Here is a 16,002-nt window from a genome sequence, read left to right on the forward strand (position 1 = left end):
TGGAAGAGAGGCACACTGGTCAGTAAGGCTTTGGAGAGGCTGCCCTGATCTCAACTGGGCTGAGAAGAGCCAGGGACAGGCTGGAGAGGGAGACTGATATCTCTGTTCCTTCAAGAACCAGGTGCTGTATCACCCCCGGAGCGAGTGCCCCCTCCAGCCCGCCCATGGGAGCTCTGTCTCACAGCTGAAATGCTCCTTCTATCCATGGAGCCCACCTGTCAGGCTGGGTCAAAAGACACAGCCCAGGGCACAGCCAACTCACGTCTCAGAGAAATCAGCCTCGAGTACAGACTGGACAGGCAGGTAACCCCTCTGTGGGTGCTTGCTGAAGTACTGCTTGGACCGAAACTTGTTCTTCAGCGTTGTGGCAAAGTCTCTCATGTTCTCACTGGACGTGGTCTGCAGAGACACAAACATTACAAAAGTGCTGCTTAATGAAAAGTGGGGCAGCACAGGTCAGCTCTTACAGTAGAGAAGTCCCCTCAGACTGGGGACAAGCTCCACAGAGGAAGAGGCGCTAAGGGCACATGGAAGGAAGATCTGTCAGGCTTACATGGGGTCTGGCACAAGCCAAGCTGGGCACTGGTTGGGGCTGTGCATCCCTCTCACCGTGAGCCCCAGAATAACAGGGACACAGGCAACTCTCAGCATGCAGAGGGATAAAAAACTATACAAGGGATTCACTTCTCGTGTTGTACCAGCCTAAACATCACAAGGCTGCTGCTGCCAGTGCAGACCTGCTCTGAGCCAGGACTCTGCCAGCCCTGCCCAGCTCCATACCGGGGTGTAGTACTCCATGATGGGGTAGTGCAGCTTGTTGCCCTTGCTGGCTCTGCCGGTGAGGAAGCAAGTCTGGCAGATATCCACATTGAACTGCTTCAGGCTCCGATACCTGGAGAGGCCAAGAGGTCATAGGGAGGCAGTGGAAGTCAGTAAAAACAGGCAAGTTTGAAGCCCAAGAAGAGGTCAGCAGGAGGGCACAGAGGTGGCCTGTGTTGCTCTCACATCCCAGTGACCCACAGTGCTGATGGCTGAAGTCCCAGAAAAGCATCCTGCTCTTTCCCCTTAGCTGACCACGGGTCTGCCCTGCCCAAAACACTGCTGGCTGCAGAGCTGTAGGTTCCCCCAACAGCACAGAACAAACTCAGCTCACTCCTGCAGGACACCATGCCCTCCCCTTGGGGGCCCAGGTCCCGTATCACAACCCTACCTGAAGCCCTTGATGGGGCACTGCCGGCAGACGGAGCACTTGGTCTGGTGCTTCACCTGCTCGGCCATGGTGACCCGGTGCAGCACAGCCAGCCACACCATGGACTGCGGTTCCAGGTTGGCCCACTCCAGGAACTGGGACGCCTCGATGGCAGGCTTCCCGTTGCTCTGGGGAAGGCAGAGGAAGGGGCTGCTCAGAGCCAGGACCCAGCCGTGGGGGATGCAGGTCCCTCTGCACCCCTGTGAGCCTGTCCCCAGCACGGTTGCTGCAGAGGGACGGCGTGGCCATGGCTGTGGCCCTGCACTCACGAAGCGGAAGCAGCTGCGGATGCTGGGCTCCACGTTGCTGCCCCCAAACGCTGCCACCTCCCCGAGCTGCCGTGGGACCTGGATGGCCTCGTGGAGCAGGACACCGAGGTGCCGCTGGTCACACAGTCCCCCAGCGTTGGCCACTTGGCTGAAGAGATCTGCGGGCAGGAGAGACACAGCCTGGCTGATATCCAGCTGATCCCACACCCTGGGCAGGAGACAGGCATGGGGAGCAGTGGTGGGTCACACCAGGGGCCCCACTGACCATCTCCAGCAGACAGCTCAAATAAGAGAAAATAACCTTTACCCTTATCCTTCCAGCTCTCAATAACCAGGGGTTTAGCATCTTCTTGGTACAGAGGTTACACACCTCATTTCTTTAACAGCCACAGTAGCCTGTCCTCTATGAATTGACCCAATCCCTTTATTTAATCCCTTGGTGCTTCCTATGCCACCTCCTCCACAATATTCCATGGCAGAGTACCAGGGCTAAAATGCAGCGAGGAGAGCAGCTCCCTTTGATTCGTCTGAAACCCACTTCCCCAACATGCATCCCCGGGTTTTTCCCCTTCTGGGAAGTATTGGATAACTGTTGCCTGTGTGTCTTTTCTGCTCTGTTCCTTACAGTGCCATGCAAGCAAGAACGCTGCAGCACTAGTCAGTTTGCAAAAAAACCTCCTCCTAATTTAGGTGGCGTAGGCCCAGGGAGGGAGGGAGAGGTGGCGATGCAAGCAGCTTAGTCACTGCAGGAAAGATGTTTCTTTTCTCTTCCTGGGCAAAGAAGGTCTTAACCAGAAAACAGAAGCACTCCTGGTTTCCCAGGTTACTCCACACCGTTTTCTGGGGTAGGGAGACAAGAGACTCACACTGAAACTTCTCCTTGACCTCTGTCCCACACAGACACGCAATGCCTGTCTTGAAGGAGAGAGCCCTCATCTTCCCGCTGCGGCCACTGCAAGGAGAGATATTGCACAGGTTTGAAAATGCTTTGGAGGTTGGGTTTGTTTTTTTTTTTCAGGGGGGTCAGCAAGGCAAGCACACACCAGGCAGCCCCCTCACTAACAGCCAGAGCGTTTCTGGGAGCACTCCCAGCCAGAGGAGCAGCACAGAGGTCTCCTTCCAAGCGTGGCAGCCCCACAGCTCAGGGTGGTCCTGGGGGAGCTGTACCTGTCAAAGACGTTCAGCAGCCAGTTGAGGCTCATGTCCACGCAGAGGGGCACGTTCACCAGGATGCCCCGCTCCTCCTCCAGCCGCTCGTAGAGGGCGGTCAGGCAGTGGATCACCTCCACCACGTCCATCGCCCGGTCGCTGGGCTGCAGGTCGTGCTCGTTGAAGATTTCCAAGGCTGTGGCCAGGGTCACCATGTCCACTGCACAGAAAGCACAGGCAGAGGGAAAGAGGGGAAAACGGGGCAGGTGAGAACCAAGAGGGGAGAGGTGCAGCCCTGCCCTGACCTGGGGCAGTGTGAGTCCCACAGCAGCGGGAAAGATGCTGGCAGGATGGGCACAGCTCCTAGAATTTCTCTTCTGTTTGTAAACCTCTCCCAAAATACTACATCTCCACCTTGAGCCACCATTCTCTGTGACCTTCCTTCCTCATTGATGTGTCCACCCATGGAAGGCTCTGTGCAGAGCCCTGTGCACCCAGAGCCAAGCTCTCAGCACGTGCCATGTCCCTGTGGAGCTGGTGTAGGGAGGTGAGGGGGCACAGAGCTTCACAGACCCTACCAGCAGCTGCCCAGGGGTGGATCAGTCCTGTCTCCAGCTCTGACAGGGTGTAGGAGTTAAGGCACAAACCCAAAACAGGGCTAGGACAGCATGAGCTACCCTGACTGACCTGCTTTCAGATCTCTGTGGCTGCAGGTTGTATGTGCTACTGTGTTTAGCAGCCAGTAATCTTTCTTTCCAGAAAGTCTTTCCATTTCCGAGACCACTTATGATCTCAGAGCCCATTGCCACACTCTGACTTCATTCTGTGGAAAAATCCTCCCTTCTTCTGTCAAAACTGCTAGACTTGCAGTTCTGGGTACCCCCAGTCCACATACCAGTGAGAATTGCTCCTGCTCATCCTCATGTCCACACTGCCCACAACTGCACATGGCTCTGATCTGTCCCCCACTGCCTCTTTCCTACATGGCCACTCCACCAAACTCCTTGCCATGGGGAAGCTGTCTTGACAACTTCCTTGCCCTTTTCTCAGGTGTGTCTTGAATAAGGAGCATTTATTCAAGTCATTTCTGGGCTGGAGAGGAGGAGCCAACACAGCACGTAAGATGCAAAAGATGCACAACCAAAGATGCCCAAGTAGCATGTGGAAGAGCTCTGCTTTGTTCTTTGCCCTTTTTCTGACCACACCCTGTGTTTCTGTAGCTGCTGCTGCATGGACACCTTTACAGGATGGCAAAAGACAACTGCTGCTTTGCTCCATTTGTGCTACACCAGCCCCAAATGTCCCCAGATATGGCACAGCCTGCTCACCACAACGTCAGGAAAATACTCCACAGCCAGGGTTCAACTCCCTTGGGAATCCAACCTCCTCTCACCCTCACTCTTTGCCTTCTTCCAGGCCTTTCCCAAGATGTCAAGGAGCACGGGACCCCACTGTACCTCTTCCCTGTCAGGAACAATTAATTCAGGAAAAACCCCCTCATCTTGCTGCTGGGTAATTTTGACAGAGACTTAGGTGAGAGGCCCTGTCAAAAGCTCTAAGCAGCCAAGGATGCTGCATCTATCAGATTCCCCTCTGCCTGTTTGCCAACTCCCCCGGAAACTCCTCAGCAGTTTCCGAGGAGCACCTCCCTCTGGGAGAGCTGGGCATTGTGTTGAGCTCCTATGGCATTATATTCACCTGGCTATTAATCCCCCAGCTTTTACCAACAGCGTAGACTTCAAGTTTATTGGCTCCCTTCCTCCTCTTCAAGCAGTGAAGCCCTCTCTGCCCCTACCAGTGTGGTTGGTTTCTGCTCTCTGGTACATCCATGACTTCTCTGTGCTCGATCTGAGCTACTTGGTGAGCCCCTGTGTGATCCCACAGCTTTGTAAATCTGAGCTGGACCACTTTGTACTCAAATCCCTTGGACTAACACCTACCTCTGACATATTTCCACCCTAAGCCTGTAAAGAAAGGCACTGACACAGACTGGTGAATTTGCTCGGCTTTCCAGCCATGGGCTGCTCTTCCTGGTTTCTCGACTCAGCTCCCTGCCCCCTGGTGCCTCCTGCCTTTGATGTGCTGATAAAAGCTTGTGTTAGTTTAATGCCTCCACAGGGGGAGAGGCAGCAGGAGGAAACCCTTCCCACACTCACATCGAAGGGCCTTTTGCACCCGCCGTAGTTTCATGGCCGTCCGATACGCCGAGAACTTGATGTTGTTCAAATCCGCTGCAATAACACAGGAAAGGGAGAATGAAACCACGGTGCAACATCCTTATCTCCAGGGCAGGAAGCAGCAGTTGCAGTTCCCAGGCACCAGCCCCACCAGCAGAAGCAGACTACGTGCAGGAGGATGAGGAGCAGAATCTGGCAGGGAGTCACTTGGGGACCCTGTGCCAGAGGTGGGAGGGCGGCCTGGGGGGATCTCACATGCACCCCATGCTGCAAAAAGGTGGATACTACTTGAGTGGTTGTGTGACAGCCTCCTTACCCAGCGTCTGGTACAACTCTGTCATCTTTGGGTGGTCCCAGCATGTCGTCTGGGCCTGGTGGCTGGAAGAGAAACAGATGGAAATCAAGAGTCAAGCTGGCACTCAAGCAGCTGCCATGAGAGATTATGAAATGACCTGGTTGGTGCTGGGAGTGGAAACTGGGGCTGTTGCACCCCTCTGAGCACATTCCCCAGGACAGCAGCATGGAAGATGCCCACAGAAGGATGCCTTCACTTGCTACCAGCTCCCTCCCTTTCCAGACAGCGTTCCCTCTCATCTGGGAACCTCTGTAAGCAGGGAAAGCCAGGCTCTGCCAGGCTGGGGGCAACACATCTCACTGGTTGTCAGTGCTTAAATCATTCTTCTCACTGTCCCCCACCCCTAACTGGTCCCCAATTCCTGTTCCCACCAGACCAGAGAAGGCTGTGACTGGGAGCACACTCACTTGATGTAGTATGGCACTTTGTTGGGGGAAATGGCTCGTTCCCAGGGGACTTGGACAGAGGCTGCAGGGAGAGAGACGTGTCAGATCAACATCAAACACTCCTCCAAGCTGTTTCTGATGTCAGCCCAGTAGGACTGTGCCAACAGGTGGGTGCCTCTGAAGAGGCTCTGCCTTCCCAAATCACCAACTGGAGGTGTTGGTGCAGGCAAGGGGATGCTGCTCATAAGAAACACAAGACTGCTGGTCTTGTTAGAGACATCTTGTCTCTTGAGACAGGGGCTCTCTATCTGGTTGAGCTCATAACTCAGGAACAGACACTTCCTGATGCTTTTGATGATGCCTGAGGCAACACTGTGGACACCAGTGGGCAGAGCTCATACCAGGTGGGATTTGGGTGCACACACACAGCACTACTTGTCATGGCCAGGCTCAGGCACCCAAAGCATCAGCTGTTTCCATTACTCCCACTCTGTGCAGTATCTTGGGAAGATAAGGACACATCCCATAACAGTTATGTCCCATCCTATGTTTGTTATCTAGAGGATGGAAGCCCTTTTGTGGCCCTCGGTTATATTTTCCCTTTTCACAGGCAGCTTATCAATCCCTGCAACTGGAAAAGTCATTCCTTCTTTCAGATAGGAGTATCTGGTCTGCAGAGAAACACAGGCCAACAAATCCCACCGACATCTGGAGACCCTGCAGGGCTCAACCTTTCCAAGAACAGGCTCTGGAGCACAACCTGCTGCCCATCCTTGGCAGGTCTGCCAGCCAGCAGCTCTGCTCTGTAGAAACAGCATCTCTCTGCCTCACCACATGAATGAAAACCACCTTAACACGCACATTTTTAGCCTCCAAATGACTAACACGGGATATGATGACTGCCTTTTTCTGCCATCTGTTGTCTTGGCCACCCAGTCTCTGAGGTTGACACAGCCCCAGTATCACCTGGGAGATGCTGCTGTGAGTGTCACAGCTCTGTGCTCACGTCACACCCTTGATCCCACCGGGTGAGGCAGCACAGTGCTAACATTGGGAGATGCCTCCTGCTTTGGTTCCTGTGTATCAGGCACCGGCCTGGGCCATTTTGCAGCCGTGTGTGTGGCCCTGGGCTCAGGAACAGGACTTTGCACCCAATTCTCCTGTGCCACAGCCCACACCACTGTGCAGAGGCAGCCTCAAGGCAGGAAGCCAGGAGGACCCGCTCACGTACAGGACAGGAAGTGCTGGGAGCCTGGTCCGAAGTCCCGGTGGGCATCTTGGAGCTGCTTCAGGCGTTCGTTTATGGAGGCCTGGAGAAGTGGACAGAATAATTCAATGGCAATCCATCAGGCAGCTCCTGAAGACCCATTCAGGAAAGCTTATGGGTGGACTCAGACATGCCCCAGCACACAGGTCCTCTTCCTTCCTCTCCTAATTGGGTTTTGCATCCCCCAGTCTGCTGAGCCCTCTACACCTCCTCCCCCAGGGTGAGGCAGCACAGGGTACGTCTTCATGTGCATGTACACATCACCTGTATCCACAGTTTCACAGACATCCAAGCAGCCACAGCTGGTACTGACACTTCCCAACTCCCTCCACCCATCAGACCCTGATTCTCCTCAGCATTTTTTGTTCCTCCCATTGCCTTTTCCTGATCAAGACCTCTACAGATTTACCAGCTACTTTCCTCACACTGAACTGATCTCTCATCCACTAGGAACACCAGCTGTAGCATCCCTTCTATGCCAAGCCTTACTTTATCATCCTTGGAGCTCAGCAGTGGCGACCCCTCCCCACCATCCTCCCGCCCATGGTTTACTTGCAGTGCTTGGTGCTGACTCCTTCCCACCTGCAGCTGTTTCCAGCGCGTGTTGATCTGCTCCAGGGTACGGGAATTCTCCATGCACAGGTGGACATCTGAGATGGCAAGCTGGTGTGCAAGATCATTGACCACTTTCACCCCATCCTTCATAGGGGAGAGCTCCTCTTTGAACAGCTGGAATCCCATGCCCAGGGAAACAGGCACAGAGCAGGGGAAGGAGAAGAAGCAGGTGAGTGGTCACAACTTGGATCTGATTCCTCTGCTACAAGCTCAGGGTGGGCCAGTGGCTGCCAAGCCACTGCTGAGTAACCCTCCCACAGGATACCTTAGCAAGGGAAAAAAACACACAGACCAAAGCAACCAGGCTGCAGATTACTCAAATCTCCTGAGAAGTGGGATGGGGACAATGAATCATCTGTGCTGAGCCACTGTACCTGTGTAAGGCCATGACAAGGTACTCAGCACAGCCAGTTGCTCAGGACACTGTGGGCCAAAAATACCCTCACAAAGTGAGTGAGCTGTGGGAGGGAGGATTTGGCCCCTGAGATCCCAGGTAACGAGGCTGCATTGGACTGAGCAGTCCAGGAGGGCAGCACTGTCCTCCTGGGAAGCAGCATTTCTCACTTCTGGGGCCAAGGCTGGAGCCTTCTCAGAGCCTAAAGTACCTTGGTTGACTGGATGTGCTCTGGCAGGGAGTCAATGAAGAGGTCCCCGATGGGCTCCCAGGTTTCACGCACGCTTTCAGCCTGGTCCAGGGTCGTGCTGAGCTCCTCCATGGCCCCTTTAATCTCGATCAGCTGCTCCAGCGTTCGCTCGATGTGGCGGTGCTGGTCCACACAGCGGGCCGTGAGCTTCTCCCACAGCTCACTGGCCACGTTCGCCTGCTTCCAGACAAAGCGGCTGATGTTCTGGATCCGGTGCCGAGGAGAGACATCTGTGAGGGCAAAGCAGAAGGGGAACAGAGAGCAAAAATGAGACCCCAGCCCAGAGGAGAGCGGGGCAAGAGATGGAGGGAGGACAGGGAAATGGAAGATTAAAAAATCCAGGGAAAACTGGAAAGAGGGAGGGAAAACAAATAATAATAGTATCATCTCTGCACTAGCTCCCCTAGGCATCCAGCCTGCCCCCAGACTCGTGCCCACTGCTCCTCACAGGGAGAAGCCCTGCTGCCCTTTAAAACCCTGACCCAGAGCACATCTGATGCTGTCTAACGAGCTTCTGCCTTCACCAGGGACAGTGACACTGCCCTGTGCCAGTCTGACCTTCAGCCAAAGGACTGGGAGCAGCCTGAGGCACGGTGGTGTGAGGCAGAGCACTGATGTGCCTCCTTGTGCCAACCACCTGCACTCCACTCTTTCCATGCCAGCCTGGGAGGAGCTGTGCTATGAGAGAACGAGGAAGGGGGAGCTCCACAGACCTTTGCTTTCCAAAGTTGGTTCTTCTAATTCCTCAAATGGATGCTGGGAAAGGAAAGCCTGTGCTGACTCCAGGACAGAGTAAATGTATGGTCCCCGAGACTTCACTTCTTCCATGAACGCCTGGAGAGCAGAGCACAGAGATGAGACAGCAGGCTGAGACAGAAAATTGTGCCCTGCTGCCCCCTTGCCAAAAGCAGCAGTTATTTATTCACCCCAGGGCCCAAATCACACTGGAGACACAGAAGTTAACATTAAGAGAAATATTTTTGCTGTTCAGGGAAGGAATGACCCCCTACCAGAAGGTGGCCCCTGCAGAGGTTTGGCCTGCAGCTTTGCTGGAGTGGGGAGGCAGAACAGCCAGCCCAGAAGGGTGTGTTGAGCCAGGGCTGCAAAAGGGGAACTGCTTTATTTATGGTGCTTTCACAGGCACTACTGGAGACACTCCTCACTCACACAGTGAGAGCATGGCCACGCAAACAGTCCTTCCAGCAGCTGTTCAGCAACAGGTCTAGCTGCTGCAGGAGCAAGGAGAGGAACAGCAGGATGCCTCAAAGCAGCACATCTACCAAGGAAGACTTCAGAGGCACACTGGTTTAAGATGTCCTCTCCTCCCCTCCAACTGCAGTTCCCACACCAGTGCTGTCTGCTGGATGGGCTGTTTGAGCACCAGGGAAGTGGCTCCAGCAGGGATGAGGGGTAGCAACAATAAACAGTTCATTTCTGTTTTCAAGGTAAAAACAACTGTAATCCAACAGCCACTGGCAGGGAGAAGAAAATTCTCTGATCAGGGGAGCAGGAAAATCTGATCCGTCTGGGTTTACCCCAGTTTCAGGTATGACGAAAATGTGTTACTGCAGGAATCACTCGTGTCCCAACCACCGGGTTGCCCTTAGACCAACCAGCTTTCTCAAGCCCCAGGATCCCAAAAGCAGAGGCCAGTGAGAGGCAATTCCCTCCAGTCACCCTCATCTCATCCCAGCAGAGAACAGTGGCAGGGGAGGTGCAAGGGGACGTACCGCGTGCGTCTCCTTCTCCTGCTGCACCAGGAGGACGTCGCCCCGCAGGGGCAGCTGTGCTGAGAGCTCCTCATCCTTCTGCCCCAGCCAGTCTATGATCTCCTGGAGAGGCACCTGCAGCTTCCCACTGTGGTCAGAAAAGGCCTCCAGCCGAGCCCTGGCAGGAGAGCAAGGACAGTGAGTTGGCAGTCAGACAGACAGGAGAGGAGCAGGTTCCCTGGAGAGGGGAGGCACAGCACCATGGTGGGGTGGGGACCCCCAGGACCCCACCAGTGAGTGTCAGCACACCTTAATATGGGCTGGGCATGACCCTCAGGCAGCATAGATGTTACACTGCCAGGTGGGGTGAAGCATGGAGGCACTGGGGAGAGGAAACCCTGAAGCTGTTCCTCACTCTGGAGCCCAGAGCAGAGGACAGAGTCACTCTGTGTTCACCTGTGGGTCAGAACTGTGCTCTGGCTAGCACGGGGGGCTTGGGTTGGCATTTACATGTCTGGGCAGCTTCCAGGAGCCTTGGATTAAGGCAGGACACAATTAACACGCCCCAGTTAAGCTCTCTGTCATGCTGGCTGTGGAGCTGCAACCTCTGACAGTCTGGAAGGCATGTTCCCCTCAGTGGAAGTGCAAAGGGCTGTCGGCAAAGGGACAAGCACGGAGTGTGTGGGGGCAAAAAGAGACCAGCTGCAGAGATGGCAGAGGATAGAGGGAGCAGCAGAAAGCAAGGAGAAGTGAAGGAGGGGAGGGAGGAGAGGACGGGATAGGTGGAAACAGAGGGGATGCTTTTCAGCATAAGGAGAAATATTCAGAAGTCTGTGGACAGGAGGGAGAACTGAGCCAAGGTCACTGTGAATTCATGTGGCTCATCAAGCGAAAAAGTTCCAAAGCCTCCTGACAAGCACAAGCAGCAGGCAAGGCTGGAAGGCCAGGCTTGCTCCAGGCAGGGATTCTTACCGAAGGCTGTGGGATTTTTTTTTTATCTCGTTCCAGCAAAGATTCATCTCCAGAGGGGCCTGGGGCCCGGCAGCACTGCTTGGAGCCTGGGGGGTTACACACGAAGGTCCTGCACCATCCTGCGAGGCTTCAACCTGGGCAGAAACAGAACCATGCTGCATCCAGACATCACTGCCCAGGGCTTTGGGCACCTGCCTGGGGGCACCTACCCCACCCTGTCCTGACCCTGACTCATTTTTCAACTCACAAAGGGGTTGCCCTGCTCCTTGAGTGGTCTCTCAGCAGCTCCCAGGAAGCCCATGGTTGTGCCCGGAGGAAGGATGCAGCGCCAGTTCCAGCAGAACTAAGAGCAAAGGTTGAAGGAAGGGTTTACTGCACATCTCCTGCTCTCCTCAGTTATCCAGCAATGAGCTTAGCTCACTGCTAGCTGTTAAATCGGAGCTGGTCCTTACGTGTCACAGTCCCTGCAGGGCTAATGATGATTTTTCCCATGCTATACAGGGCTTCTGTGCTTTGAGAGGAGACTGGTCCTTCTGTTCCTAAGGAGCAAGGGGATCTGCCAATCTCCTTTATGTCATCCCCAAGACTGGGAGTTGCCACCTGCTCCTCTACAGAAGCTCAAGGATATTCCCTGCCTGCACAGCAAATCTGGGAAGCCGTTTCTCCTCCACAGATGCTGCTTCTCCTCCACACCTCTCCAGAGGGAGCAGTAGTGGGAAGGGTGCTCCAAAAAGCCATGGAGAAGGTGATAGCAAATCCTAATCCAGCCCCTCGAAGGAAGCACACTTTGCACTGCGCCACTCAGCTGGGAAAATGGGCTGCTGATCCCTGGACAACAAATCCTCGGTGGAATCCTCTCCTAAGCCTTGAGCACTGTGCCCTATCCCTGCTCACAGTGGCAGTGAAGACACAGTTGCACTTGCTGGTGATGATACACACCAGCAGGACTAGAAGCACCTCACATAGGGCTCAGTGAGTGAGGGTTTTCTCCAAAAAATATCATTCCCTGTGCAAAACACACGGACACATTTCCACAAGTGAGACAACGATGGGTTCTGTCAGAGAAACGGCAGCGTTTCGATCGAATGCTACTCCGATATTGGAGTTCATTTGGGATAATCAGCCCCAGGTGGTTAATCAGCCATAATTAATTGTGTTAGCGCTTTCTAAACAGAGCATACAACAGGAACTCCTCTGCCAGACAAGGGCAGCTGCCTCTGGGGGAAAGCAGCAGCTCTTCCGAGGGGAATGTGTAGCTACTTGTCAGTTGTCCTGTCCGAGGGCTCACAGAGGTGTCGAGAGGAGAGATCCAGCCAAGCCGAGGAAAACAAGGGGCAGAACTAAAATCACCAGACAAGGAATTTGGCTGCACAGCTAAAAATACCCCCTCCACACCAGTTCTCAGAGAGAAATCAAATGATTGCCAGGACTGGTGCTAAGTTTGATTCATCCAAAAACATCTAACAGGCTGTTCTCTGCCTCCCCATCCTGCCACTCTAGGAACACCAAGAAAACAGAGAAAACCATCACCCACAGAGTTCACAGGATTCTTGAGGCCATGAATAATAATCCACTCAAGCTAAAACTGCTGCTTGCACATAGAAAAATCAATACTCTGCATGTGCAGATCCTTACAGCACTGAAGTAGGTCAGTCCCACAGCAGTGCCAGGGAATGCTCCAGCCCTCCCCTCTATCCCAGGAGATACCAAAGGAGGGGAGCAGCTCTACCCAGGTGTGAGGGCAACTGCAACACAGCTGTGCAGATCACACAGTCCTTCCAGCTTTGTTTAAGAAATTAAAAGCCCACCAAGCCTGTGACTCACAGACCAAGCCCAGCAGATAAGCCCATGGCACTGACCAAGCAGAGTGCAGGTGCTGAACATCTGCTTCCCCAGGACAAAGCCCAGTACAGCACAATACAGTGCTTGCCCTCTGAGCATCCCCTAAGCACCCTTTCCCCAGACCCCCAGCAGCAGCAGCAGCCTGGACCCACATTCCCCCTCCACCCCTGAAGAGCTTTATTTTCGGGTGCAGAACACTCACGCAGGCTCTGGCAAGTGCATCTACCTGTGCTCAGCCACAGATCCGCTGCAGGGCCCCCCAGCTTCTCCAAAGGAACCAGCATTGCCCCCCAGCCCTCCGGGTGCCACAGGCAGCACCCAGGAGGGCAGCAGGGAAGCACTGGATGCCCAGCAGAGCAGGATGCCCCGAGCACTGACCCCCCAGGAATGTGCAGGGGGGCGGCAGTGCCTCACAGCCAGCCTCAATCCCAGCTTTGTCCAGTGGCATTCCAGCAGCCACCAACCTGCCTTAACCTCGTGGCTGCCCTTAAAGCACAAAGGGGGTAGAGATCTGCCTGCTATAGGGCAACCCCCCCGTGGGAAATCAGGTGTGTGCAGAGTCACTGGTGCCAGCACCGGGGAACAACCCTCCCTGCAAGGGCATGGGCTGGGATGGGGTGACCAGCAGAGACTTTACCCTCAGATGCTGGAGCACATGCAGAGCACACAGGAGTATTTGCCAGGAAAGAGATTTATCCAGGAAATGGTCCCAGCAAGCTTTGGTTATCCAGAAGGTAAACAGTCACGTTCTTGAGACCTAATCCCACAAAACAAAAGATGCCCTCCTTGTCCCCCACATGCTCCAGGACAAAGATGCCCCCCCCATGCCCCAGCACAGTGATGGGTGCCAGCACAGATGTTCCTGCCAGTCTGGACTGGGTGCAAATTGTTTCTTTTTGCCAGAAGGCTCTGGGCTGGCTTCCTATGTCCCCCACAGTCCTGCTGCCCAGAATTGTTTCCATGCTCTCTTCCACCTACAAGGAGGGAAAGAAAAGCTCCCTGTATCTCTCCCTCCCTTCCCCTCCTTCCCTGCCTGCACATCTGACTGCTGCTGTCCCTCTCTCCGGGACCAGCACAGCACCTCCTCTCTCCTCTCACCACCTCTCAGGCCCAAGAGATGCAAGACCAGCTCCCAGGCAGAGGAGGGGGCTTCATTTGCTCTTTATTAACCACTCATGCACTGGCTGGGCAGCAGCACCATAACAGCCACCCTGGAGCCAATAAGCCCTGACTCAGCTACCAAGAGGCTGCCCCACTGCCTCATTCTTGCATCCTGGAGCCTCTCCAGAGACAGCTCTGCCTTCTTCCCTCAGATCCAGGCTCTCTGGGGCAGGATGGGGCCAGGCTGATGGTCATCACAGCAGGGAGGAGCCTCAGCATCAGCCTTTGCCTTCCATGTTTGTAGAACAATGAAACAGGAAAAGGCAAAGCTGGGACCTCATTTGTCCTGGGAAGAACACTGCCAGCACCCAAGGGAAACTTTGGCACTGTCCATCAGTCTCCAGTCAGCTGAGAGGTACCCTGGGGCCAACAGCTACAGGTAAAGTGGGAGCCGTGCTCTGGCAGAGCTGAGGCAGCATTTCCCCACTCTAAAGGTGCTAAACCAGCTCATGACAGCTCAGTGCAGAGCACAGGCAGCTCTGCAGACAGTTGCCAGCACACCTTTCTGTTCTTCACTCCTGCCATTTGCCCAGGGATCCCCAGAGACCTTCCTTCCCTCCAGTGAGGAGCCTGGTCTGTCGGCTCAGAGACCCTGGGGAAGGAGGAGGGAAACCAACAGTGGGAGCACACTCTCTGTTCCTCAAGATAACTAGACTGGAAAGAGGTCAGACTCCTCCTCTGCCTTACAGCATTCACCAAGGGCTCATTTCCAGCCTCTTCTCTGCAACCAGGAAGGTTAGAAATCTGCATTTTCAGCCAAAGCTGACATTCTTCCAAGTTTCCAGGAAAAAAACCAACCAAATACGTAAGAGCTGTTAACAGCAGCCTCTCGCTCTTTATTTTGGAAGAAGCTTGAAATGCAGCTCTGCAGGTTGTCCCTCTTCCTCTACTTTGGGCAGCACTTCACAGCTGGAACGCTCAAGGAGAGCTCACGCTCCCGTTAAGTGCAAGCCCACAGGAGACTGGGGCTGACAGCTTCCCCTGCCACAGGAACAGAGGCCCTGGTTTGCCCCACACAAACTTGCAGCCATGAGAAAGGCTCCCAGAGCCAGCTCTTACCTGAGACAGCGGGGGGGCAGTGCTGCTGTGCTGCGCCTGGCCTGGGACGTGCCACTCAGGACACCGTGGGAGGACATAGAGCCATTCCTGCATCACCAGGGGCTGCATCAGAACTGATGTTCATGGGGGTGGAGGCAACTCTGGGCACGAGCACCTGAAAAGCAGCATTAGAGTCCCTGGGTCAGCTTGCACCTCCTCGTGGAGCTGAGCCCCTTCCCAGCTGCCTGGAGCGCTGCTTTTGCGGCAGCTGGAGACTAAAAGGAAGCAATTTTTTTATTTAATATACTTCTCCTAATGTTGCAATATTATTTCACCTAAATGTCCAACTCTTTTTTTTTTTTGCACCTGATTATGCAATTTGCTGTATTGATACTCTGTTAGTAAGCCCCACAGAATATTATGCATTTTTTAAAAGGGTTGGGTTTTTTGAACTACACAAGATGTCTATGGTTTCAGAAAAGATGGAAGAGAGGATCTCACTGTTATTACCTCTCTTCTAGTTTTGGTTGGGTTAGAGTTAATTTTCTCCCTAGTGGGTGGTACAGTGCTATGGTTTTTAATCCCAGTCAACAAATTATGTTTAGATATAATAGACATATCCCCATAATAGACAATATTTCCAAACATATTATTTTTTCTTTTATGTTCAGAAGGCAAATTGCCTAGACACTCAGCCTCATGCATCTCATACACACATCTCAGACTATCAGCTACAACTCCTTATGAGATTTTACTCATTACAAGTTCTAAAATTCCCTTTTTTGTTATGTCCGTTTTTTTGAATGGTATGACCTGCAAAGCCAGTTAGCAGTGGCCCCTTGACTATTCTGCAGATTGAAAATACAACCTCTGGTCACAATGCTGCTGGTTTTTGTTGTTTGGACTCTGAATAAAATAAGCTAAAATAGTGATTTATCTCACTGCCAGCATCATCTCAGCTCTACAGAAAGCCATAAGAAATAAAGCTCAGAGAAGGCAGTATTTACCTGAATCTGACACTCCTGCAACTGGAGCAAAGTCCCACAACTCTACCTTCGACCAGTGGCAGCACCATGAGAGGAGCTGAGCACCAACATGTTCCCAGCTGGATGGAGACCTCACATACAAAATCTGTGACCACCACACAGGGTGTTCACCCAGCCCAGACT

The 16,002-nt window shown here is 53.7% G+C and overlaps 1 protein-coding gene across 4 annotated transcripts in view; it reads right to left on the bottom strand.

The window, feature by feature from the left end:
- The window catches only part of DRP2 (dystrophin related protein 2), a 30,639-nt gene that overhangs the window by 4,888 nt on the left and 9,749 nt on the right, over positions 1–16,002 (bottom strand). For 3 of the 4 annotated variants that reach the window (XM_051785587.1, XM_051785593.1, XM_051785579.1), the window contains exons 2-17: positions 14,855–15,008; positions 10,793–10,926; positions 9,842–9,998; positions 8,825–8,945; positions 8,073–8,341; positions 7,435–7,581; positions 6,817–6,895; positions 5,607–5,667; positions 5,161–5,222; positions 4,824–4,898; positions 2,686–2,887; positions 2,385–2,470; positions 1,519–1,676; positions 1,211–1,377; positions 781–892; positions 263–399 (exon numbers count right to left, since the gene is read on the bottom strand). In XM_051785587.1, coding sequence (XP_051641547.1) covers positions 263–399; positions 781–892; positions 1,211–1,377; positions 1,519–1,676; positions 2,385–2,470; positions 2,686–2,887; positions 4,824–4,898; positions 5,161–5,222; positions 5,607–5,667; positions 6,817–6,895; positions 7,435–7,581; positions 8,073–8,341; positions 8,825–8,945; positions 9,842–9,998; positions 10,793–10,926; positions 14,855–14,962 — 2,075 coding nt within the window. In that variant the 5' untranslated portion in view covers positions 14,963–15,008. The remainder of the gene's footprint in view (positions 1–262; positions 400–780; positions 893–1,210; positions 1,378–1,518; positions 1,677–2,384; positions 2,471–2,685; positions 2,888–4,823; positions 4,899–5,160; positions 5,223–5,606; positions 5,668–6,816; positions 6,896–7,434; positions 7,582–8,072; positions 8,342–8,824; positions 8,946–9,841; positions 9,999–10,792; positions 10,927–14,854; positions 15,009–16,002) is intronic. The other variant, XM_051785604.1, reaches the window with a different exon arrangement.

Source organism: Manacus candei, unplaced genomic scaffold, assembly GCF_025592945.1.
Source record: "Manacus candei isolate 608988 ecotype Guabito, Panama unplaced genomic scaffold, ASM2559294v1 h1tg000003l, whole genome shotgun sequence".
Classification (NCBI taxonomy): domain Eukaryota; kingdom Metazoa; phylum Chordata; class Aves; order Passeriformes; family Pipridae; genus Manacus; species Manacus candei.